Raw genomic sequence first — 27,178 nt, forward strand, 5'->3', positions numbered from 1 at the left:
CCTAGAGACTACACAGCGCCTAGCACAATGAGCCTTCTTTGCGATACAAGCCTCTGTTACATCACCATGATATTAAATAGTAATAATCAGGCATAAGATCACAGTGAAATAAAGCCCAAAACACTAGCTGCAGATTCAAAAGGCATCACCAAGAGAAACAAGTAACTATTAGAGTAGTGTGAAATGTTTGCAGTGAAACCCAAAACCACATAAAACTTGCCTGGTTTGGGGTTTTATAACAAACTGAAAACTCGGAACAGGTTTGCTGAGAAAATCACAAACCTCTTGAGTGAAGCTGAGACTAAATTAAGGCTTTTCATAATAGTTTTGAGATTATACAAAAATTCTTATACGTGGAGGCGGAGGGGAGAGAAATCACACAAACAATAAGCAGAAGCTGGTTTGACCCTGACAGAGTTCACTTAACCCCAAGAGCAAAATAAATGAATTTTGAAGTGGCAGAGAGATGTGCCAACCCAAATAGGCTGAAACCAAGAGATTTTTGCAAGAACCCTTGAAAGTTACCCCCAGCTCTAGTGATTTCATCACCAGAAAGAGGACCAACATGCATGCATGAGGAGCGCTGGTAGAGGGACAAGCATTTATGTCTGAATCTCTGTGTGAGAAGCATCTACTGATCAGAGTCTCCCATTATCTCACAACAGCTTAAAATGCCTTTGGTTGCCTAAGTCATGTGGGAAATGTTTTGGGTAATGCTTCTCAGCTGCATCAATCACAACCAAATCCTCAAGGACGTGTGTTTCAATCCCTCCCCTCTCAGAAATGTGTGGGTACACAGGCTCCAGGAACTCACATGAAATGCTCGAGGCCAACTTCTGCCCGTCTGAACGCACTGCTTACAGGCCCAGAGGGTTTAGGCAGCACCGCCTTAAAAGACAGCCTGGGAGACATCTCTGTGCAGTGCTGGGGGTAGTCCTCTGCCACCCAGTTTCTGCTCCCCGGACTCCCTACCTGCTGGATCAGTAACTCCCATCTGGCTCTGGAAGGGGCACAGCAATGAGGTGGGCACTTTGCACTACAAGACTCAAGAGAATGGTCAAATATTCAGGCCCAGAAGCATTTCTCACCTACGTCTTGAGATCTATCAGAGAACACCATGCCTGCCCTCCTGCGTGCAAAACCCACCCAAGGACCCAGGACACAAGCACACACACCTTCCCCAGCCCCACACAGCCAGGTTCAGGTACTACATATGGCCAGGGGGACCAAGGATATGACCAGAACAGGGCAGGAACTGGGACTCCTGCAAAGGGACCACTGCCATAGCACCTGGCATCTTCTGCTACTTTGCTGTGACACCAGTGCTACAACAAGCCCACGTCTCTGTAGCCTGGCTGGGGATCAGCTGCGGTGCTGATCCCATCCTCTGCAGCAAAGCAATCCTCAGCAGCTCCCTCCCAAGCAAAACCCACCTCATCCTCTCGCCGGCACCTCTCCTGAAGCTGGCCCGCTCTGCCAGCCCGCCTGCATCTCCATCACCTTCCCTCCGGGCGTGGAAAGCTACTGCAAAATGCATTTAATTGCCACAGCTGCCTAACAAGTGTATTCGTGGGGAGGATGCAGTGAGTGTGATACAGTCCTCTGTGTCTTTTTTCCACCTGCCTGGTATTTAGGATGAAAGGATGATCAGGCCCATAAAATACAATCCACTACGTGATGACTTGTAAAGCGGTAAAACGGAGACATTGGAAGTCATTCACGCCTCTTTTCATGTCATTGCACAGTGAAATCCTACCCACAAACATAAAATTTTTCACGTTAAAGGCTGAAAGATTTCAAAAACATATGTAGGTAAGTTGGCTCCTTCCGCAGCCGCGGCAGCTGGGTGTGCTGGGGACAGATCACCCAGAGCCCGGCCAAGCATCCCGTACAGCAGGTGTTGAAAGCACACAGGCCTTTCAAACACTGGTTTGTTCATGCATTAAAATGTACCTTGGTGTCATCTGCTAATAAAGCGCAAAACACGCTACAGCCTCCAGTCCACAAGTCCCAACCCCTGCTCCATGGACAAGAGCTCTGATTGCACTGGACATGCATAAGCCGCCTCTTCAAAGCCAGAGGGAGCCTCATCCCTTGGAAACTGCATCCAAAGTAGCACGTGAAGGACTTCAATATATCGCCAGACAAGGGCCAGAAGAAACCCTGGCCATCCTTATGCTGACCTGCCACCTAAGGGCACATGGGAGAGCTCCAGCACAAAGCTCGCTGACTTACACCGCTAGTAAAGTTTATCTATCCAAAAGAGAGATGGTGGCGAGATTTCTTAAGTGGTTCTTGTCGGTAGTGGTAAATCTCACCAAAGCCAACTTAGGCCATGGTCATCAGCCTGCTCCAGTACTCCGGGAAGTAGCAAAATTTGGGATGAACCAGCAATTGCCAAGCGGGCTGTTTTCAGCCCTTTTTCCACGCTATGTCACAAGCTGGAGGTATATGGTATAGATCCCGAATGCTGAGACTTTTCTGCCGCTATATTTGGGATTGCAGTGGTTATTCCTATTTTATCAGTCAGTAGAACTCCTGGTTACTGGATGCAGCCATAAAAGGTAAAGAAGCCCCAGCAGGCACGGGTAACACCATTAAATATCGGTCCTGACAATGGTAAATTGGGTTTAAAAGTCTGGAACGGAATGCCAAGAGAGGAGCCACTTTCCTGAACCAAGGAATAATATAAAGCCCCACTTTCTCCCCTATGTGACTTTTGTCATTATCATCTTTTCTGATTCTTACAAAGCAAACCTAATTAGGAAGCTCTCTCATTAGTCTTCCAGAAAAATTAGCACAGCTTATGCTAATTACTCCTGTAAAATTTAATAAACTCGTTGAAATGGGAATAGTCTAATGAGGTTTTATTTATTGAACTAAGATAACTGTAAGGAAAAAGGTTAGGACACCAGGATATCCAGAGTGGTAATAAAACTACAATTTATTCAATTTCTTCAAAGGAATTTTATTGCAAACCTTTTAAATTCAAATATGAGTTACACTTTGAAAGTTAAATCAATCTAGAATTTAATTTAATAACAGGAAGTGCTCTGTGTGTTCTTTAAGTGTGATTACAATACAGCCCTGCCACTGCACTTGTGGGCGGCATTGTGCGTTTGTATTGTGACAATAATACCCCTTTTAAAGTGAGTTCCTGTTCATCAAATCTTCATCTCAGCACATGTAACTGGATTAGCGATAAAATACACAGGCTACGCTAAGAAGATGATTCAGACACACACAGGTTTCCAAGAAACTTCCTTGAAATGACTGCTCTATAAGCATAATAGATTTATTTTGTTCTCCAGAGAAAATTTAGATCACTACATGAGTATAAATTTCCTTAGGTCCCTTTCACTGCCATATCTGCTGATACTATAATAGACAAAGTATAAAGCAATTTTATCAAGGATAAAGTCATATCTGTTTCAGATACAACTACAGACTTTTTTAAAATCCCACATTTTGATTAAATAGAAATATACGATTTACTTTTCATATATATCTAGTGTTTGAGAAAGAACACAACACATGTAACTCTGAAGTTGCCAAACAGCCTCTTCGCCAAGTTCACTAAACCACCACAAAGACGGAGCTCTCTCTATCCCAAGTTTCTCTAGCCTCATCAAAGAGAATTAATCAATCCAAAATAGTATTCCAGCATGTAAGAAGAGGACAGCATTTCCATGTAAGTACATATGTCAAAAATCCCATGGCTAGATTCTACGTTAAATTCTATGTTAGGTCAGAGTCTGTGGATTCGTGGGATTTGATGCAAGAGTTAGATTAAATCCATAGGCAAGACTTTATCAGAGCATAAGGCATGTGGGAGGGCTTTAGCCCAAATGGTAAATGAACTCTGTAAGCTCACATGCAAATAAAAATAACTAAATATGGTTTTGCATATCAATTGACATAATAGTTAAAAATTGTGTGCATGGGGAAGTGACAATGGAGTATAACTAAACACATGTTCTGCCTCGTGCAGGCATTTTAACGTTAGAACAATTTTAAAGGACTCGTTTTAAGGTAAAAAAGCTCCATATATATCACTTCATCCTTTCTAAACCGAAAGGGGGAAAAAACGTGAATAGGATAAATGTCACAAGAAACATCACTGAAGCCACTAACTGTATAAAGCACATACTTATTTGGCCTAAATTGTTTGAACTAGCCCCGGCCAAGAAAAGGTTTTAAGTACCCTACTGGGACAGATGCGAAGCGGCAACAATAGAAGCCACACTAATGCAATCCAGGTAACACAATCCTGTTTCAAAAACACGGGGAGGGCTAATTACAGTACTGCTGAGTCAAATTTCTTATACCACTGCAACCCACAGGAACAGGTCAAAATCAAATGTTATTCAAACCACAGTCATATCAACCTTCTGTATCAAAGTCACAATTTAAAGCCAAGTGAAGAACTTAAAAGCTTAACCCATTCACAAGCCAAGCGTGATTCAGTACGGGTGGTGAGGTAGGGTTTGTGTCCTCATCTTTAAATTATGTTTAGCTTGCATTTTAAAAATAATCTCCAGAATTGGTACCTTTTGCATCAATTTATGTAAAGACTGATAAACTGATCACTGCTAGGAAGCTAAATCTGTTTTTTTCATGAAACACTTCTCCTCATTTTGCAGGAAGCATGTAACAGGCAGCATCTCTGGCTTTCATAATTTCAAATGATTTGCAACTAGCAGTTTTGCATACTAGATAGTTAAACAAAATATTTCCGTAAACCTGCCATTAGCATCTTAACGTCTCACTTTCCAGTACAATGAAAAATTCATGTGAATTTTGTAGCTTTCATGTTGCTCAAAATGCCACTCTAACACCATGTTTATAGTGCTCAGCTCTGCAGCATGCTTATAAAACACATCTCTATACAGATTTCACTGTGGGCTTTTTTTCCCCCCACTTTCCCTGGTACTACCTAATGCTCACGGAAGATGAAAAATATGCCTAGTTAAAATAGATAGAGATATCTTCCAAGATTTCAACATTCCCAGGGTTACTTATTATAGCTAATCAAAACATCTGCTACGAGCTTCCAATATATGCACTTTCTTACCAAATTCAAACAAGAGCTGTAAATCTGAGAGCCTGGATGAGCACAATGCCAGGCAAGGCTCTGCCGTATCCCGGGACCGCTGTCTGCATGTGGCACCCAACACACCAAACCCTCTTCACCTTCTTTCATAATAAATGGACACACTGGCACGGAGGGCACTTTAAACTTAATATAGCAAACATTAACCCAGACAGTAACACAAGGAGAAGCACACTGCTCTATACTCTCGCCCCTATATGTATAGGTAGTTTCCCTGCAGGGTCCCTCTAGGCACAGATTAGTGGAGGGGTATTGCTTTCCCCAGCTGATGACAGACACTTTCAGTACTTCATGGCCATTTAACTCTTCTAGAGTAATGCTGCATAATAACCTGGTTATCGCACATGGCTGTGTACAACGAGTTTGGATAATTAAAATGTAAAAATGACTATTTGGCTACCATTTTACATAATTTGCAAGCACAGAAACTACGCGTGGTTCAGAAAAATTAAAATAGATGCATTGTGCTACAGTGATTTACTCAGTGATGTCAGACTAGCAATACGGATCTGTTTAAAAACACAATAATTAAGACAGGCAAAAATGAATTAATCAACTGACAATACAGTCAAAATAGCATTCCAACCAAAGAAAATAACAGGAGAAAAAAACCCTTACTTTGCAGATCTATTTTTTTAACTGTTTTTATGCATAAATAAAAACCTTAAAATGTAGATGGATTGCATCCAACAGAACTACTGTAGCTAAAAGTGATAATGATTCAAACATTTTTCAAATAAAAGTTAAATATTTATAAGCACCCAACCACATTTCATAAATCACAAACTATTATTATTTTATTCCTGAAGCTTCCCTGGCACAGCATGTGAATTGAGCCACAGAAAGTCAGAAAGAAAAATCTCCTCTTTATGCACATGAATCAGTTACAAGAAGCGGAGCCCTCCAAAGAGCAGGTCGCTCCGTTATCCTCCATATGGCCCTTCCGTGGCAATCGCAATCGCAAAGCACAACTAATTCGGTATCAAAAACAAAATTTCACCCGTATATTCTCCTAATTCTTCCCCATTAGCAACACAGGGCAGGTGTTTCATTATAATGAGGAAGGGGAAAAAAAAAAAGGAAGGAAACAATAGCAGTCCTTACCTGTCAATTATCACTGGATCTGATGGAGTCTCATTTCTGTTGCCACAGCTTTTCTTGTCACAACAGCGGCTACAGAGCAAAAGTGAAAGGATTTAGTGCGACCATTACACTGTAAAATCATCATTACGAACATGGTAGGTTCAAATTGCCGGCTAGAGTTACCACTCGGCCCCTGCCTGGAAATCAGTCAAATGTAGTGGGTCACATATGGGTTAATTACGATGTTTAACTTCTTGCACAGCTGGTTAGCAACGGAAAATATAAAAAGAGAAGGGTTTTGCCCCTTTCACAAATAATAATTCAAGGATCACCCAAAACAGGGAGACCTGCCTATTTGTAGCCTCTTTTCCATAGGGTTTAACTGTTGTCCCACGTACGCTCGCACACAAAACAAGGCAGAATTTTCCCCACTGAGCCAGGTTTTTACATTTGCTTAATGCTGATGTTACACGTTCACACGATATTCCTGCTTCTACATGGAGCCAAATTCTCAGCTACCAGGAAACCTCCCCCCGAAATCCAAAAGCACAATTACTCTCCCTCTAAGACACACGGTTGTTTATGGGGGACCCAAAATGTAAGCACCATCGGCAGCAGCTTTTTATGCTCAAGCATGCCTCTTTCCCCAAGTTTTCTGAGCATGTTAATGATTGCTAATGCCATGGGGAGCACAGCTCTGGTGCCCTGCGTCAGGTCAGATACAAAGCAGGCATGTGAAATATAAGCTCCATCTCCCAAAGCACTGCTCCATCGCTGACCTCGAGGCTGGGATTCTTTTGAACTAGGGTGGCTCATTGTTTCCTAAGAGAAGTTAAGCTGTTGTTTGTGATGATTCCTTGTCAGGGGTTGCTGTCCATTACGAGCCATAAATATATTGCAGGTAAGCTCACAGGCAATATACACATTTCTCCTCAGGGTGGGAATCCCTCCTGGTGCATCTAAAGCTGTGGCTGGGCGACGAGGGGGCTGCCCACAGGAGCCCTGCTCTCCCCAGCAGCCCGTCTAAACCCACAAGACCAAGTCACAGCTACAAAGGTGAGCAAAGCCTCAGGGTTTCACCCACCCACTCACCCCAGGGAGAATACACCCATCTCACAAGGAAAGCTCCTGTTTGGTGACGTCCCTTGACAGAAAATCCCCCACTGAAGTCAAAGCTCCAAGCAGTTTAAAAAAATATCAAGAAGCTCCTGGTCTTCCCAAGCCCTCCTTGGTCCCCAGGGACCTGCTGGATGAAGCCTGGGCAGCTCGTGAGGGGTGTGGGCTGGAGGGGGCTTGCGGACAGGGAGCAGGGGACCCCTCCTATGGTGGCACCAAGTGACAGGCAATGAGGACCACCCAGTTTGCTCTCCCTGGCCAGACCTGAGTGCGTCTCTCCATTCAATAAACTTTCTGGTAAACCTCAACCCCACGCAACCAAATCTTTGGAAACCACCAAGCTTGTTCCAAATGGCATTCCGGGGACCTGCGCATCGCCCTTGTTTCAGCAGCCGGCTTTGGGCGGCTGGCAGGAGCGACCACTGCTTGCACTCCTGCTCAGATGAACTATTTTCTTTTCCCCAGAAAGTGGAAGAACATCAGGGCAGGAAGAAGCCCTCAGAAGTGCCATGCTATATAAATAGCCCTGTTGGGAGTACGACAAAGGTTCTCTTGTGTTGCTGAACAATAGAGTGAATAATATACAGTTACCCACCAAGATTAGCAATAAAGCAACTAACCACACTAAAGATAACAAAAAAAAAGGGGGGGGCCTTTTACAAAAACAGCCTGTTTAAACATGGTTTCAAAAAAAAAAATTTTGTTTTCAAAGAGAGGAAAATACATAATTCTTTTCACCGCAAAAAGCTTCAAGGCAACTATTCAGGGCTGAAACTTTTCACAGTTAACACATGTGCGGTATCTTCATTTCGGTGGAAGTTACATTGTTTGGGATTGCCAAAAAAAACTGCTTAATTTTACAGCACAATACCACAATTGATCCAGCAGAAAATGCAAGAGCCTTGGCACCCAGAAAGTATTAAAATTTAGGAAGGAATAAAATATGCTGTAGGTAAATAGTCATGTGGACGTTCGGGGGGCTTTTTTGCCTATAAAAGGACTTGTCATTGGAGTGCAGCTAGAATGTGTGGGGTGAGAAAATTTACCCACAAACAAGGCAATAAAAACTGCTAATCATTTTTAAATGATTAAAATGTAATTAGAAACAGAGCTGGCACAAGTTAAGACAATGCAGTTCTTGTGACTGAAGCAAATCAGGGCTAGGCCTGACATTCTCACAGCAGACTGGAGGGACAGAAATTGCCACACTTACTCAGGCGAGCAAAGGTTCCCAGGCTCCCAGCCCGAGATGGGCAGATACCACCATCCGTGCACCACCAGGCTTGGAGGCTGGCATCTTCCTGGGGTGCCAACCCAGCGGGAAAGGCAGCCACGGGGGCTCGGAGACGGGGACGCCTCGGTCACCTCCTGCCGCGAGCAGGATGGAGTCAGGCGCTGGTCAACGGGGACAACCCAGTTTCGAGAGCAGGGGAAACAGTCCGTTACTCATCAGGTGGCCCCCTCGTTTGGATAGGGCTTCCCAAGAGTGCACCCCAATAATCCCTAGTAATAGCAGGAGACCTCACTCCTTGCACCGCAGTTTGAGGGTGACGTGGAAGAGATGCGTGGCTGGCACATCCCGCCGTCTGGTGGCCCTGTGGCATGAAAGGAGGCCTCAAATGTTCTTTTGTAATTATTCTTTAAACCTTAGCTTGTCTTTTGCATTTATTCCCCCAGCAGCAGAATCCAAAGCCCCGTCTATCCTAGTTTTTCTATGTAGAGAATTAAAACATCACGCAAACCTTGAGTTTGAGACTTGGTTGCATGGCACAAGAAGTGCTTTTAATTCAACTTGCCTCGAAAGCTTCAGCTTTTAGTGCCTACTTAACACTAGGAAAAAAGTACCTAAATATTCAGCACCCTTTCTCCTTTCCCTGACAGAATTCTAAAATTCCCAAGAGCTTCTCCAAGTCACCCAGAAACTCTCCAGCTCCCAGTAAGGCTCTGTGAAGACACAGAGAGAGGTGCCGAGTGCCGGCTTCTTGCAGCCAGGAGGGCAAGGACTTGTACTCACTGTCCCTCCGTGATGCCTGTTCCCAAGTGGGGCAAGGAGCCACGGCTCAGGCACGTCGTCGTGCTGGCCCACAGAAAATGCCTGTAAAAATTGCTTTGTTTGGGACAGAGTTTGTTTTTAGAACAAGTAGTCCTTGATAGTAATGAAGTCTCTTGCCATTACAACCCCTTCCAGCTCCTGCACCCCATCTCTGCCTACCCCAGGTTTCCCCCCCTCCTACTGCCATCCTCGCCATCCCCAGGGCTCGTGCCCCAGCCCCACGCCATCCCCATGCTGCCCCTTTGCAGGCCTCCCTGTCCCTGGCCACCACCACTCCCAGCTTTTGTTGCTGCCTTTGTCCTCACCCCAACCCTCTGGGGACCTGCTGCCCTCCTGCCATCTTGTTCCATACCTTCCTCCTCCCCTTCACTTCCCTGCGATGGAGCATCTCTACCCCACGCTGCTGGCCCCGCTGCAGGCACACAGGAGATGGCCTCCTTGCCCCGATGTCTGGCACCCCCAAAACCCCCGTCCCCACCCCGGCACGGCGGCCAGGAGCATCGCTCGCGAGAGGAGCCCTGCTTTGTGTATCTGCGCACTCGGGCTTTCTGCGGGGACAATGAACAATGAGAAATTACGGGGCGATGGCACACGGCCAGTGCAAATGCGACTTTCCGATCATTTAGCTGCCAGGCTCTAACAAGTCGTTAGCGAGTCTGTGTGGGAGATTTTGCAGAAGCTCCCAGCGAGGTGGGTTTCATACCGCAGACGATGTGGCCGGGACAACCCCTACCCCAAACAGGCTCCTCGCCCCGAAGCATGGAGGTACAGGAGCTTCTCGCCAAAACAGCTGTAAGATTTTATTTTACACAGACAAAAACCATATTTTACTCCAACCTCATTCTCAGAAATCACTGAACCATTTTAGCTGAAACTTTCCAAAGAAAGTCAGCCTGAGGCTGACACCCTGCAAAGGATATTTCAGCCAGAACAGTTTAAGTTTGGCAAAGCTGTAAGCCACTGAAGGTTTCATAATGGAAATTGTTGAGGCAATATTAACTATAGATGTCCCTCCCCACGCTGCCTACAATACTAATAAATTCCACTGAGGCTGTGAATTCTCCCCAGCTATTAACATTTTCGCCAACAGTGTAGATTTTTATATTTGACAAAACACAATGAAATCCTTTGAAATAAACAGCCACCTGAAGCAAACCCCAGCCCCACTTTCCTACCACAACGAGGACTCTCCTATACATTTGAATTCTTTGTCTTATCCATGCCATAGTTGCAGTATACTATAAATACCCAGCTTTGTCACATAAATGCAAAGTTTTATTGTGCAGTTAGCCTTGATAGAAAGCACTGCTGAAAGTTGTTTAGAAATTAAATATCTAAAACAAGCTATTTTAAAATACAGAGCCCTCACTATTTCATGTCTGAAATGAAGAAATTTCATCTTAGAGAGAGCAAGCTGTCTTTCACACCATATGGCTAATGGTAGTGCATAGCAATTAGCTGGGCTGATTAATGGGGAACAGACTCTAATTTTATGCTTATAATTGAGGCTGCATTTGCACCCCTGGTGCAAATTCAGCACATCCCAACTTCCACTTACAACAGGCAAGAAATCAAGAGAAACAGAATGGTGTGGAGAGAGATTTTTTTTTCCCCCTTCTAGACCCCTAAAGAGCATCAGATTTGCAATTTAAAAGAGTGTTAGCAGCACAATAGATGACAGATTTGTGCAATAGGGTCAAGCGCCTGGTAAACAAACAGCACCCTCTTGCACATGTATAGGCAGAAAAGGAAATGGGTAATATCTAATATGAGCTGTAAGAAATCTGAGTATGTCTCCCCCACCCCGTCGGGCACACAACATTTGCCTACTATGGTCTGATAATTTTTTTTTTTGCTACCCCTCCACCTTATGGTTATGAAACACAAAGCAAGGACTAGCAGTAAACAAATAGAAAGAGAAGAATAAAGCTCCTGATCCAGTGAATTTTAAGAACAAAGAAAGTATAAAGTCTTTAATAAGGGGAAAGACTGCACATCTTCCCACATTCCCAGAACGGAAATAATGTTGTCTCAGTCAAAGTATATTGAACAGCCGTAAATCTTTGATGCACCTATTTGGTCTTCTGGTTAAAACTCATCCCTCTATATAAAGTTTCAATTTACTTCTTACTGTTTGTATTTCTAAAGTATTTGTAAGAAAATTAATACATTAAAGAAGGTGATTCTTACTCTTGCATGGATGGCTCAGTGAGTGGCAGGCAGATGTAACTCCTACCTCAAAACCTCGCCGTTTAAGAATCAGGAGGACACATCACCCCGGACTAATAGTAGATTCAGTCCCTGACGCTGCAGGCACTTGAGCATGTGCTTAATTTTGCTCATGTGAACAGTCCCACTGTTTTACTGGTTTATTACAGGAGAAAAGCAACACATGCACTTCAGCCTTATCAGGTCAGGGGCCTCCTTCAATATTTCCATGAATTGTTCCTAGCTAGGTATCTAGTGTGAAAGTGGTGCTAATTGGGCCAATGAATTTTCGGGCAATTACGGGTTGTCAGCACGACTGGGTTCCCATTTGGAAAGGGAGACGTGGCCGGGAGTCCTCAGCAAGGCAATGCTGCAGCTCCCAACGGCAATAGAAGCTCAGACACCTCTTGGAGATACCCATCTGCTCTGATGGTTCTTGGGCTGTAATGTGTTATCTTTGGTTTCCTGGAAGAAGCCAAACCTACTGAACAAAGCAGCCTAGAAAAATGCAACACGAAAACTAAAATCCCCCCAAATCCTGCAAGGAAGAGTTTGGGGGGGGGGAGCTGCGTGGGGTTTCGCCCAGGCTGGCAAAGCAAGGAGAGCAGCTCCTTTTCTGCCCTCAAGCAGGGTTTTATCAGGGAGGAGCTGCCATGGAGGACAAAACATGCGGATCACCAAGAATTAAAAAAAAAAAAAAAAAAACCCATAAAAATAAACCAAGAGAAGTTTCCATCTGAATATTTTGTCTAAAACTCTCCCCCACCAGGAAACCCTCGTCCAAGTTTATTCTCTTAGAAGTGGGTACTAGCTTTTACCCTCAAGTTACTCCTTTTTAGTAAATATGTTTTGTAAAAGTTACAACGCACGAAATGGCATTTTTACAGTCTTAAAACAACTGATTGTAACAATGAGCTTATGCAAGAATGCCTCATCTTCCACCAGGGAATTATTTTCTGCCATCGAATAACATGTAACAAATGATTTTTTCAGACATGCAGAAAACACCCACTAACTTTAATGAGATTGCAAGGTCAAGCTCTCCTAGGTGTCGGAGGGGTCTGCGAGAAGATGTTGCCTTCTCTGCGGCAAAAAGGAAGTGGCAGAGGCTTCACCTACTTCAATCAGCCAGGAAAGAGAAGGAAGCAGCTGCAGAAGTACCGTGTTCGGGAGAGAAGATATTTGACTGTCCTGAATTTAAGTGACCAACCCCAGACAGGCATGTTCAGGGGAAGAGAGCATAGGGCAGAGTCAAATCTGCACAGGGAAGTTTAAAGAAAATCAAAAAGAAGACGTCTTTTGCATGGAGGAGTATCCCCTGCTCTGCTCCGGCCGAGCAAGGACCTTGCGTGAGCAGGGATCGGGACAAAACAGACCTCCTGACCACCCGTCTTAATGCGCATCCAGGGAAAAAAAAACAAACAAACAAAAAAAATTACTATTTTGTCATCTTACTGAGGACATTTTGTTGGGAATTGGGGACAGAGACATTTATTGCTACAAGACTATAACTGACTGTTAATTTTGGTGAGGAGACCTTTTGTGGGCTTTGGTATCTAAATGAAAACCAGTAGCATTCTGTTAAGAATAACTCTATAAATAACTGAAAACTAGTGTGACGACTGAGACCTTGCTGCTAATTACACACACCTAACTGTGTTATTTTGGGATTGTTTAATGCAAGAAAGATAAATTTAAGTCTGAAAATAACTGCAGGTTCAACCTAGATTTTGAGAGACAGATTCATCTTCTCGTCACTAATTAACTGGAAGCGGGGTATTTCTTACCTGCACATTATTTCATGCGTGAGCAGAACTCGGCACATTTCTGGGTTCTTGTCTTGGCCTTCATATACTATCGCCTAGAAACAAAACACATTTTTTAGCTGTGCATCGAGTTGAGTTTGGAGAATATAAAAACGCATCGCAGTAACCGAAGGCGCAGCGGAGTTGCAAGCCAAGTCACGGGCTAAAGAGGCCGCATCTCCACCGAGCCTGCTCCAAGGCTTGAGTCGGAAAACGCCACAAGCTGAGTACAGCTAAATTCCCTCCTCTCCGTTGCGCATCTCTCAAGCGGTGTGTAGGATGGGTTTTTTTAGTAGTCAAGACAACCACAATTTTCTTTTCAATTCAGAATAAAATATAAACCTAATAGCATTAAAAGAAAGAAAAAAACGAGCAAAGCCTGGCATACTTCGGGTCCTATTCATTAAAAAAAAAAAAAAAGAAAAAAAAGAAAAGAGAGAGCTCATGTATTTTTAATTTCAAAAGCTGTACAGTCCAGGCATTTTCCTGGTAGCTCCCGAGAAAGCGCTTGGGCCTGATTCTCCCTTTGAACCTCGTGATCCACCGCTTTCCAGTGAGCAGCTCTGGAGCTGCAGGGATATAAATAAGTGAGAGGCAGGCCCTACCAGGGCAGAGGATACCAAAACAAACAGAGGATCAACCAGCTTGAGAAATTTGACTCTGAGACAGCACGGGGAGAATCCTTTAAGTTAAAACTATGGAAAGACGCTGTATTCGCATTTCAAGAAGAGTCTACGTTTGCAGCACTCCCACCAGCAGAACCAGCGGCGACGGTGAGGGATCGGCATTACACCCTAACTAGGTTAGAGCTCACAGCCCGCTCAGCACAGGGTTTCCATCTGATCAGGACAGAGTTACGTTTTCTAACCACCCCTGGTCCAGGACACCAGCCCTCCAGCAGCGAAACAAGAATGAAAAAGAGTTGCCTTTGTAACAGCAACTTTTGATAGCACTGAGGTTCCTAAATCTTCTAGGGTGCCACTCCAGAGCTGGGATCAATGGTTACAGCCCCAGCCTTGGAGGGACGACCACCCCTGCATCTGAGCATCAGCTCTACCCTTGACCTTCGTGTGACCTTTTCAGCCTCTAAAATACAGACTTAAAAAGAAGAAACTGGGGAACAAACTCTGCAGATAAAATGACATCTGATATGGGTACCCCTAAAGCTAATGATAAAATAAATATTGAAAATAAAAAGCAAAAGTATTCTATATGGATGAAATATGTTTTATGGAATGAGACCACATTGAAATGGAAGTGTGGAAAATACTAAGAAGAAATACGTTATCTTAATATATGATGACGTAAGATCATATGAACTGCTTTCCCAGTCCTTACAAACATAACCCACCAAGGGTAAGAGATGAGGTACCTGCCAAGGGGGCACAGATCTCAGGACACACAAATCTGAAGAAGCATGAGTTGATTTTTAACACTATTTTAATAGTAATATGCAATATTAATATTATGCATTATAAAATGATTTAACAATTCCATAAATAGTATCAGGAATGGGGCTATGTTATCTTTGCTAGTTTTAATTTTTTCATTTTGGTTGTGCTGTGTGCATTCCCCTAAAACCTGAGAGCCAGTGGGTTTTTTTTTGCTGATAAGATAAAACAGAGGCTACCAGTGTCATTGCAACTAACAGCTACAGAGTTTCACCTGACTTCTGCCCCCTCCTTCCCACCAGTGAGGCACAAAACCTGCGAACCCAGCACTCATATAAAGAGACACGAAGTTGTCGCCGGACACATGCAAAGTCCCCACAGCACAGCCACCAGCAAACCCCCTGGCCCCAGCTGGGACCCCATGTCCCTGCTCAGTTGCTTGCCCACACTTTGAGGTACTTCCACATCAGTGCCCAAGAGAGCTACAGATGGTTTGCAAGAAGCCTTGGAAGATGGCACTACAGTCATACGTGTGTTACATGAGGAGGTGGGACAAATTCAGAAGATCCTCATTTCCATGCAGTAAAGGGGAAGATGGGGAGAAGCTTCTTCCAGCCAAAACCAGGGAATCAAAGTAACTGGCTGACACACGATGGGGTCGGTCGGCGGTGACATTGCAAAGACTCCAGAAAACCCCAAATCAGGTTCCACCTGGCAGTGGGACAGGCCAGGCAAGGGGGAACCTCACAGCACTTTTTGAACTTAATTAAAGAATAATCTGCTTCTGGGTTGTAGAGCATGGGGGTAAAGAGCAGATCTACCCACGAGGCCTTTAGTGGAGACAAACACCTCCAGTCCCCATCCACCTCTAGACAATCACAGCATGACACAGGGGGAAGAGTGCCTGAGAGAGGACTGCTGGACCTGGCTCATTCTTCTTAGGCTTTCAAATCTTAAAATAAATTTACCCAGTATGGGTTATCTTGTTGCAGATGAAGCCAAGGAAGCACTAAAAACGACAAACCAGAACACAAAATTTACTTTCTTTTTTTTCCCCTCCCCTCTCTCTTCCTCTTCTCGTCCTGCTGCTATGCTTACTTAACCTCCAGGTACCCACTTAAATAACTCAACTAAATAGCAATAATGAACAGGCAGAGTCAACACTGCGGTACATAATCACCTTGTCTGTTGTGTTTAGCATCAGTGATCCCTTCTTTGCGTGCATGACATTCTCCTGCCTCCCTCTACGTTCAGGATTTGCTTTTCACTTTATTTGCACTTAATTACCGATGTTGTACCCGTGCATGTTTTGTTTTAAGCGCAGATACTTCCGCGTACCCGACTCCTGCAGGAATTTCTAGGAAATTCTAGGAAGCAGGAGGAATTGCTCAGTTCAATTCTGAGCAACTCATCCCCAGCTCCCGTTCCCATGTCCCAATTTACTTGTGCGAACGCGTGTGTAAGGCGCCAACTGTTTATTTCCATGAATGGCTGCCCAAGAGCATTACAGACACTCTATGGTCTTGCAAACTGCGCTGCTCTGAAGCATTAATTCTACAATTAGTTTCAAAAAGGAAACAGGAACTGCTAAAGTTTCAGATCGTTATAGCTGCCAGAAGTATTTTTACAGGAAGGGTCTACAATGTTACTGTGGTGAAAATTTTTAACTGTAAGATTTGAAAAGCTTCTCTTTTAACAAAAATATCTTATTTTTTTTCAAATTATTAAAGTTCAGTCTTTAAAACAGGGTGATTGCAGCAGGATTCCTTGTCTCTCTAACACTGTCGTGATTTTGTCAAATAGGGATCACATTAATGAGAGATAAAGTGAAAGTTACAGTGTATAAACTTAGACCACAGCAGAGCTAAAAATAAGCCTGCAAATACACATTAGGGTTGCACAACAAAACACCAGCAAAGGAAATGCAAAATTATAGACTTTGTTTTTTTCTTTTTGTTTACTTCGTGTAGTTTTAACTCTGTAACTTCATACGCGGTTCAAAATAGCTTTTCTTCTCCTGAACAACTTCAACGTTTTCTCACAAAATTCATCTTCCATTTTGTAAGCCATTACTCACCCGAGTAACCTTTCTACAAGAAGTCCCAGTGAGTAACGATCACTCATGCACAAACGGATTTCAAACTCAGGCCCCGAAAAATTAGTGTCAAAATACAAGACTTCCTCACTTCCATTTAAATGAAGCTGCATTAAAAGTGAAATCAAATGCACTTCACTGCTTGCCAGCAAATAAAAATTCTTAAATTGAGCACATCGCAGTCATTTCTAGACAACAAGTGTGTCCAACAATTTGCCTAAACTTCTCAGTGATGGAGTTCATTAAAAAAATAAAATCAAATCAAATAAAAGGGAGGGAGGGTAATATAGAAGTCAAGCCTACAGTTCTCATTTAATCCACTTTTTCCCCAGTAAAGACGGCAGGATAAAGCAGTAAAAGAGCTGACGAATAAGTTGGAAAAATATAGAGCCAGATTTTGTCCTTAACTGTTTCTGAATAAATCCAGATTTATGCTGGTACAACTGAGGGCAGAATTGTCTCGTGGTGTCAGTTTGCCAGTCAAGCAATCCTGCTTTCTGAACTGGACGAAAAACAATCTTGAAGGAATGAGATCATGGTCATTATATTATTTAGTTATGTCATGGCCTTGATTTTAAAAAGAGTAAAGGAAGGAGAGACATCGCCAACATGCATCTAAATCCACTCGCTTTCAAATTCCTCATCTGTTTCCACAAAACAAACTATCTCCTTTACTGAAATAAAGGAGGAAGAAAAGCTCATTAAAATGAGGGTCTTTTCAGAAACAGAACTAAAATGATTTGGAATGACGTATACAGCCATACACACAGAGAGAAAATAAAATCCTGGCCCCACCGAATTCAATAGGAGCCTTGCAATTGACTTCAGATGGGCCAGAATTTCACCCAGAGAGGATTAGGCTTGTATCCGCTATATATCTACACAGAAAACACTGTGAATTACATTTATTTGGCTTCGAATACTTAACCCTTAATTACCAAGGTTTTACCCCTTCCCCAGGCAAAATTTCGACTCATCCCAGTGAGGTTTATCCCGGACAAGCAGCACAGCGCTGGGTCCCAGGGCGAGGACACTTAGTTCTTGCTGTGTCGCTCACCGCACAATTCAGAAGCATCTAATTATTTTATCCAGTCTCCCTCTGCCTTTGATACACAGCCTGCTTATCGACGTATTCACACAAATTAAATAAACTTCTCTCTCCTAATATGTTCATTTTTAACGGTTTTCAAACATTCACATGGAAACAGCTCTAGCGTAAATATCCCAGAACAAATGGCTGTATATTATACAGGAGGGAGCAGTTGGGCTGCCAGACTGGGAATGCACCAGGCCATCTGGCTCAGGCAGTCTCTCCAAAATCCTCAGCTTTGTTTTCACCCTCAGACTCCAAACAACACATTTTCCACTGTGATGAGTTTACATTTTCCCAAACACAGGTCCTGATCATGCATGCAAATTCCAAACTTCTCCATTCCTCTCTGTAACAAGAAAATTAAAATCACCTGCGCTTCTGACATCTCACCAAAGGCACAAGAAAGCTGCTAAAATCTGGCGCGATGTAAACTTTCCCCGTCACAGGGGTTAGGTTTTGTTTTATGTTTGTGTGAAATTTCTCTGAGTCTGCTGAGGCTCCTCTGAACTTATTGATAACATTTTTTTTCCCCCACGCGCGTAGCTGCCAGAGAAGGGCCATGCTATGCACAGAATAGAGAGCTGATCAAATATCTGCAGACATCAGAGAATGAGAGAGAAGTCAACAGAAAAAACATTTGCATCCAGAGTTAAAGTACTGGAAAAAAAAGCAAAATATAAACAGAGTCTAAGTCTGAAGGGAGGATTTTTGACTCATGAGGACTCTCAGCAATAGACAACAGCTATCGTGCAAAACTTATGGGTTTTAAGATGCCTGAGCCATATTAGCATCCGTTATATCTTATGGATGAGAACGGCTGAAGGAAAAATGGGTGGGGAACAAGTATTTCAGATTTATTTCCTCCATCTTTCCTAATAGTGAAATATCTCAACTTTATGAAAATACGGCTGAAGAAATAGAAGGCATCTCTTCTCCATAAATATATTAAAATCCTTAGACTTGCCTAAAAACTCCGGTTTTATTAGAGCAGACATATTTCACATTTTGCAAGCAATTTCAGAATGCATCATTGTTAAGAGCCAGACCTACTGCGGTAGGAGCTGCTGCTTTACGGAAAGCAACAGCTATAAAGTTTGGGATCCTACAGGGTTTTGAACGCATTGGGAATGTGATCCCGACATAAAACGAGGTGCCAAGATAACATAAAAGAAAATTTAATTAAGCCAGTATTGACGCTGAATGCTGTTACCCTAACTGAAAAGAACTTCCCAGCAACATTAACGATTTGTGCGTAGTATTTACAGTTTTTAAATGACAGGGGCACATTTTAGAAACGTTGCGAGACCCCTCAGAGGCATGTAATTCCCATCTTACCCAGCACTTCTCTGGGGCCACCGCCAAAGGCCAAGTGCTTTATCCTGAATATAACTCAAAATGATGCACTTTTAAGACCAATCCTGCCCAGGTTTCCCGTTCAGAAGTCCCACAGCCCAGGCTACCAAGGAGCACGCGTGCAGCAAAAGCTCATGTTTTGGGGCAGCGCATGGATCATTCATACCTACACCCCACATCTGCCCTGGGATGAAGCCGGTGACAAAATCCTTGGTTACTTCAGTAACGCCGCTCTCCAGCCCCACTTCCCATACCACAGCACAGCTCATAGGAACATACACACACGCACCGGGACACGCAGATCCCCGTATTCCACCTATGATGGCACTCTTGCCACTAGTTTTTTAGTTGGGCACAGCCACACAAACTTAGCCACACTAAGTCTTGCCCTGACTTACTCAGATCAAGAACTCTATAGCAGCAGGAATATCTACTGTTTATTACATACACAGCATCCAGCGGAACGAAGCCCTGCCTGTCTACCTGCTGCTATAATGCATGCTGCTCGTGGGACATTGATGTTAAATCTGTGAGCAGCAATCCTACATACAGAAATCTAGGTCTGATTTGCAGAAAGGATTTTATTCTCTCTTATCTAACTTAATAATCTCCAGCTATACAAAATCTTGCAAATTTAACTGCGAGACAAAGAGAATACATTTAAGTCTATTTGTCCATATTTAAAAAAAAATTATTTAATATAAGGAAAGAGCCACAGATAGGTTCCCCAGATCATACAGGAAAGTAAGTCATTCAAGATTTGCTTCTGTGGGATTTTTAATTTGCCACCAGAAACCTCAGAGTAGCTGTAATTTCAGTCTGGGAATTCACAATTATTGAGTGTGTGAATGTGCGTGAGTACAGAGGAGATCCTTGCCAGCTGAAACATGCACGCTTCTGCAACACTTTCATTTAAAAGTAATCATTTCATTATCCAATTTGTTCTGAGCGTCGTGCATTAAAATACTACACCTTCAAGTAGACTGACAATATATATTTAACTTTCATTAAAAATTAAAGAATTTTCAGACAGTCTTTGCAATATTTAATTACAGTTTGATGATTTGAAAGTTACTTGAGAATCTTCTATATAATTCACTGTCGTAAAATATGAATGATATATTCAGCATTTGGGTGAGCTTCTGTCATGTGCTGTACTTTGCTTCCTAATAAGCATTCAGTAACCAAAGCGATCACAACTCCGAAATAATTTCACTTTAAAAAAGAAATAATTAATAAAAAAGAAGAGGGAGAATTTAGCCCCCGGTCCCCAGAAAAATTCAGAGCGGCACATGCCACAGTTTTGACATGACAATGCCTATTTTTCATAAGCAATTAGAGTCATGCCTAAAGAAATTACATTCATGAAATTAATACGTAAGCAAACACGTTTGCGTCTAAAATAGCCTTTCGCTCGCCGTTTTCTAATCTAAGTGCAGAGAGCTTTTGTTCTAAATCCTCGCTTCTCCACTCCATTGCACTTTCCCCAAAATCTGTAATTTGCACTAACTTTGTTTTTGTAAGACTTCCTGAAATCAGACAGATTTCTTTTTTTCTTCTTGGGCTTTAAAGCTACATGCTAGGTTTGACAAATAAACTGAATCTCGGGGGTTTTTTTCCCCTTTCTCTCCAAAGACCCTCTGATGACTTGATAATAATGAGAGACCAAGAGGTCAAACAGTGCCTTAGGATGAACTCTTCATATGCAAGATGCCTTTGTTAAGAAAATTATTTTGAATCCGCTGCTCTACATGAGTTCAGGGCTCTGTTTTCAACAGGATTATGAACAGAGGCTTTTGCATTTCCTTAATGATAGGAAAGCTATTTAAAGATAATATTTATTGATGGTCTCTCCTACCGTCTACAGTGAAATACATAAGCTCCAAAATGACTAAAAAGAGTTCATTTATCAGGAAGATTTTGTTACTTTTAACACAAACTAACCAATTTGTGCCTGAAAAACAAGGAATGACAGCAAATGTTTTCCAACATTTGTTATGAAGAAGGGTATGTTGCTGCTGTTTTAATTCCTACAAGGAATGGGCTCTGTTTGAAAGTGTATAGTTTAACAGAGTTCAGACACATAGTGGATTCTCTAGTAAAATTCATCCAAGTTCCTTTTTTCTTTTTTTTCTTTCCTTTTTTTTTTTTTTCCTGTTGAAAGACAGTCTTCAATAGCAGGAAAAGATGTTTTGGGACCATCAAAGAGAGTTTTCTAAAACAAACTCAGCCCTTAGAGCTTTATGTTTTGCTGTAGAAAAGAAACCCAAATACAAGCCAAGAGCTTTTTTCCCTACAGACAACATACAGGGACTGACTTTTCCTATCGGTACAAAAAGAGCTTGATGTTTTTCCTAAATAAAATTTAAGAATTTTTTTTAACAAGTAAAACAGATTAGAAGGGGAAAAAACATATCATAAGGATAAAAAGGCTTAAAAGAGATCCAAACTATTTAAAAGAAACGTATTATAAGAGAAAAATATTCTGACAGGAGCAGAAGAAAAAGCTAGAGTAAGAAATTTTTTTAAAAAGAGAGAATCTATTTGTTCAGATAGTCCCTTTGTAAAAATACTGTTTTCATACAGAAAAGTATTTTTTACAGGTAGGCACGCACGTTATGACTCTCTTCGGGAAGCTAAAGAGCAAGCTGAAAATTAGGGTTAATCCCTTGACAAGGTCTGCTGCCCTACAGCCCTCCCCGAGGTCCCACCCGGAGCTCGCCGCTCCCCGCGCCGCGTTTCGGGGGGCTCTTGCGCCATGCCAGTGTGCCCCGATCTGCTCGCTCCTCCTTTCACCCGAGGACCCGGCGGCAGCGCGAATAAAGGACGGACAGACAGAGCCCGGGCAGCGGCGTGTGCTGACGGCGTTCGGCGGACGGGGGGAGGCCGGAGGTTAATTCTTATTAATTAAGCGGCAAAACCAGCCCCAGCCCGGACTAGGACGGCTGGAGGGTCGCCTGTATTTTTCGGAGCTTCCAAAGCCGGCGGCGGGCAGGGTCCCGCGGGGACCCTCCGCGCCGCCCCGCAACCCCGACGCCGGGGCCGTTCCCCGCGGCTCGGCCCTGCAGCCCCCGCCGCTGCGCGGAGGCCGGGCGCAGCTGCGCGGGTGAGGAGCGGGGAGCGCGGCCGTGCCCCGCGGGAGGCGGCAGCCCCTTCCCCGCCGGCGCTGAGCCGCTCCGCTTCCCGGCGGGGGCGGGTTTCGCATCCGCGGGCCGCCCCGCCGCGCTCCCGGGGGCCGCCCCGACGGCTGCCACCCCTCCAACACAACCCCCCGTCCTCCGCGGGCGCGCCGCAGCACCTACCTGCTTGGTCATGGAGTCGATGAGTCGGACGTAGAAATCCTGCTCCGTCCTGATCCCTGAAACAAGGCAGAGGCGTGAGGAGCGGGGCCGGCCGGCGGCGGCAGCGCGCCCGAGGGCTCGGGCCCGCCGGGGCTCCCGCATCCCAGCAGCGCTGGCCGCGGCAGGGATGCGCGGAGCGGAGCCGGGGCAACGGCTCCCCGGCCTCTGGTGGGCTTTCCAGCCGAGGAGGCGGCGGGGGGTGGTGGGGCTGACACCGGGGGCTCCCAGCCCTTACCATTGCTGTAGAGCAGCTGCAGGCGGTAGTGGATCCCGTTGTTGGTCTTTTCGCTGTTGGCTTCCTGAAGTCAAAGGCGACACGGGAGGCCGGAGGGAAAAAAAAACCACAATCATATGAAGCTTCTCCATTACTCGCACGTCGAGTTGCCCTGGAGCTGGATGGGGCAGCTCTTAGCCCCCTCCTCTGCCCCGGGCATAAAGAGGGATCAGGGGAGACCCCCTCCCCGGCTGCCCTCCGGGCCGCGGGAGAGCGAGGCGCCCGGGAGGCGGCAGTGGCTCCAGGACGAGCCGGTGCCGCAAGTCCCGGGGGAGCAGAGCGGGGAGGGCCCGGGAGAGGCGGCCGAGCCCCCGCGGGGCACCGGGCTACTCACCTTCTCCTTCTCCACGAAGCCCACGAAGGCGGTGCGCTCTATCTCCACGGGCTGCCCCTGCCGGTCGTAGAGAGCCAGGACGAAGTGGAAAAAGTTGGACTTCCTCAGGTTGGAAGGAGGCTGCTTCTCGAAGTGAGCCCGGGCCAGACCCACTCCACTGGGACCAGACAGACGCGGGTTAGCGGCAGCCACGACGACGCGGCCTCACGCCACCCCCTCAGCCGGCTCCCGGGCCCGTGCCTATCCCCACCGGGACCCGGCTGGGCTCCCCCGGGGCTGAGCATCCCCCCGCTTCCCCCGAGGCTCTTCCCTCCGAGCGTGCTCAAGCTCGGCCACGTCGAAACCCCACGGAGCCGGGAGTACAGCACAGACCCGACCCCATCCCACCCTGCGGCGAGCCCGAAGCGCCAAGCAGAGCCCCCCCGGTACCCAGCACCGGCACCCACCAACCCTCCCCGGGGGCCGTGCCCGCTTGCAGCCAGCCCTGCATGGCGGGGGAACTGCGCTCAGCCCCGCCGGCGCGTTGCCCCGCGGAGCGGCATTGGTCCTGCCACTTCTCAAACCGGGCTGGAAGCTGTCACCCAAGCGCCCATGTGCCTTATCTTTCAGTTTCAGTCCTGCGAGCCTGTCCTCCCCTCGCCGGAGTGGTGCGTAAACACCGCGACGGCAGCCCAGGAGACAACTTGAAATATTTCAGGGTTGTCCCTGCAGAAACTTTCCCTTCCTTAGAGGGCTCCAAAGGGAGGGGTGCGGGGCGAGGTGGGAGACACCGGGAGATGTCAACATTAAACTTCTTAGCTGATGCCGGCTCCAGGGCTCAGTCTGCGAATCCGGCATCAGGGGGCTGGTTGCTTGTTTTTTGTTGTGTTGGTTTTTTTTTTGCGGGGAAGAGGATGAGAAGGAGAAATAAGAGAGAAAGGGAGGCTGGGCGCAAAATCCACCTCCTATTTGAAGGGATTTCTTTTAAAAAAAATCTAAGATAACTGGCAGTGGTTTTACAAAGGGGCTTCGAATTAAATTTCTCCTCGAGAAAGCGTTGCAAAACTCCCTGCTTATCGGAGGAGAAGAAGGGAGCCTGCTGATCCTGACGAGGATAAGAAAGCGAGGTAGAGAAATACATTTTGGATACATCCGTGCACAACTCGCTGCTTATCGGAGGAGGAAAGTGTCATTTGGAGATCTTAAGACTAAATCAACAGCAAACATAGTTTTGAAAAGTCCTTCCTCCGCTCGAACACAAGGGGCTAGAGAGATTATAACCCACCTATTCCTACCTAGCGAAACTCGCCGCTTCCTTTATTATTATTATTCTTATTTAACTAAAAAAATCATTCCTACGGGACAAGAAGGATAAATATTTAACTGGCAACATCTACGCGAAACTCACTGCTGTTAGCAGAGCTCCAGAGCCGGCTTTTTGTTGGTGCAGGGGGAAAGGCGCTGCCCGCGGGGAGCTGCGCTGCAGGCGGCGTGCGCCCCGGGGCGCGGAGCGGGGCGCGGGCGCGGAGCCTGCCTACCTCTGAGCGGCCGTGCTGGCGTCCAGGACGCCGGCTCCCTGCATCCACGTCCGCACCGCGTTCATCCCCGCGCCGAGGGGCTCTTCCTTCATGCTGCTCCCACTCCGCTGGATGCTTTCCTGAATCCCAAACATGAATCAGAAACAACAGCGCAAATCTTCCTTCTTTACTCAAAAAAAAAAAAAGTGATAAAATCGCCAGGCGGACTGTTATATACGTTTTTTTCCTTTTTTTCTCTCTTTTTTTTCTCTCTCTCTGCAGCTGATCTCTGGAATCAAAGCAAGTCAGAGAAAGCAAACACAGGCACGCACATTTAAAAAAAAAAAAATCCAGAGGCAATCAGAGCCCGGTTTTGTTGCTGCTGTTTGCTGCGTGTGCAGTTTGTTTGGGTGCTCCGAGGGGCTGGCGGGGTGCTGGGGGCTGGTTGCAGCGCTCGCAAGCCGGAGGAGTACTTGAAGTCCCTTTTGTATGAAGACACCCCTCGGATGGCAGCAGGCAAAAAAAAAAAAAAAATCTCAGATGGCAGTTTAGGAAACAATAGGACGAACGGGAGCTGCGGCAGGCTCTGCTACATCAAGTGTCATTTTCCAGTGACAAGAGAGGCAAGTTTCCTCCCCCCTTTTTCCCCCCCTCTCTCTTTTCTTTCTTTCTTTTCTCCCTCTTTCTTCTCTCCTCTCCCAGCCGAAGCGCTCGCTCTCTCCTCCCTCCTTCAGCCGCGCAGGAAGCGAGTTGCCGGAGCCGGGCGCACGCCGGGAAGGGAGCGAGAGGGGCGCACCCGCGGCGGCGGCGCGGACGGACGGACGGAGGGAGACCCTCGGGCTCCCGGTGCCCGCGCCCCCTCCCTCTCCCGCAGCGCCGGGGCGGACTCGCCGTCTCTCCCTATGGGAGCCACTTTGACTGTCCCCGCCGCCGAACACGAGCCCCGCAGCCCCGGCGGGCGGGGGGCGGGGCCGCCGCTGCCACGCCCCCTCATTTGCATCGCGTCACCGCTTCCCCCCCTCCCCGCTGCGCCGCCGCCAATGGCCGCCCGCGAGCCGCCGCCGCGGGGGCGAGGCCACGCCCCCCTCGTTAGCATAGCCCCGCCCGGACGCCCCGCTCGGCCCGGTGGAAAGTTGCCCCGAAGCCCCCCCGGGGTGGGGGGGGGCATTAACACAAACACGATCGCGCCTTTGTTCATCAACGAGGCGGCGGCGCTGCTCGCCGGGTACCCGCGTGGGGACAACCGGGGAGGGGGGGCACGGACACCCCACCGGAGGGACACCCCACTCCCCGCACCGACCCCCTGCCATCGCCCGGCGCCGGTCCATGCCGGGAGGGCGCCGCGCTCCCGCACAGCCCGCAGCAGGGGGGGACAAGCGGCAGCGCGGATTGCGAGGGTGGCCGAGCCCTGCCCGCTCCCCCGGGGCCGCCCCAGCGGGTCCTCCCTCCGCCAGCGCCAGGCTGCCGAGACCGGCTGCCCCAGGCCGGGGGTGCCCCGCCGGCGGTGCCCCCTGCCCGAGGAAGGAGAGGCTGCCACACGCAGCCGGGTTACCCCCAGCGCAAACGCCGCTGGAAACGCGCGTGGGGCCGGACCTGCCCCGGGTCCTGCCAACTTCCTCGCTGCAAACCCCCACATCCCCGCTGAACCCCCGCCGCTCGCCCCGGTTCTGCCCCGTTCCCGGGCAGCGGTGCGCTGCTTTGCGGCAAAGCCACACAGTTTCCGAACAGGACAGTTCGCAGAGAAAGTCCGGTTTTTTTTCTAGGGAAAATGATAATAATAAAACCAATTCCTGCCCTCGCTGGGGAAGCGCTGGGCTGGCTGCGCAGCGGCGGAACGGGCGCAGTGCCCGCACCTCTCCGCGGGCTCCCGAACCTGCAGCCCGGCGGGCTCCGCGCATCAACCCCCGTCCTTCACGTCCGCAACTCGCTTTGCTGCCGGGCCGCTCCCTTCCTCCCCGGCCTCTTGACGCGAAAGGGGCTTACGCCTCCCCAAACACAGGCTTGCGCCGCGTTTGTATTATACTAAAACAAAACCCGGTGCATCCCGGCAAGCCGGGCTACTCGCCCTCTCCAGGGCGATGTCACCCCGCGGAGGCTCGAGGCGGGGCCCCCAACCCCGCTTTGGGAAGGGTACCCTCTGAAGTGTCCGGGTTATCTCTGAATTGCTCCCGTGCCTCTCGAGGTGAGGAAGATGCTGCCCCGGGAGCGGCGGGGGATGGCGGGGCGGGCGGCTGCTATCCGCCCCTTCCAGGGGCTGCGCGGAGCCCCGCGGAGGGCAGCGGAGCCCACCGGGACGTACGAAGCCCGCAGACACCCCATCCGGAGCACAGCTAAGGGCTCCGGAGCCGGCCCAGAGAACAGGCAGCCCAGGTACAACACGGTACAGGCACCGCTATACTGCTCCATAGGCACCCTAAGGCAGT

At 46.9% G+C, this 27,178-nt stretch overlaps 1 protein-coding gene across 9 annotated transcripts in view; it reads right to left on the reverse strand.

Annotated features, from left to right (window-relative positions):
• EBF1 (EBF transcription factor 1) overlaps positions 1-25,679 on the reverse strand; it is a 282,156-nt gene extending 256,477 nt beyond the window's left edge. For all 9 annotated transcript variants that reach the window (XM_068408440.1, XM_068408436.1, XM_068408439.1 and 6 more), the window contains exons 1-6: positions 24,777-25,679; positions 23,260-23,416; positions 22,887-22,950; positions 22,613-22,668; positions 13,361-13,434; positions 6,218-6,286 (exon numbers count right to left, since the gene is read on the reverse strand). In XM_068408440.1, the coding sequence (XP_068264541.1) occupies positions 6,218-6,286; positions 13,361-13,434; positions 22,613-22,668; positions 22,887-22,950; positions 23,260-23,416; positions 24,777-24,910 (554 nt within the window). In that variant the 5' untranslated portion in view covers positions 24,911-25,679. The remainder of the gene's footprint in view (positions 1-6,217; positions 6,287-13,360; positions 13,435-22,612; positions 22,669-22,886; positions 22,951-23,259; positions 23,417-24,776) is intronic.
• Positions 25,680-27,178: the final 1,499 nt, after the last annotated feature.

This window comes from Nyctibius grandis, chromosome 10 (assembly GCF_013368605.1).
Source record: "Nyctibius grandis isolate bNycGra1 chromosome 10, bNycGra1.pri, whole genome shotgun sequence".
Taxonomy (NCBI): domain Eukaryota; kingdom Metazoa; phylum Chordata; class Aves; order Nyctibiiformes; family Nyctibiidae; genus Nyctibius; species Nyctibius grandis.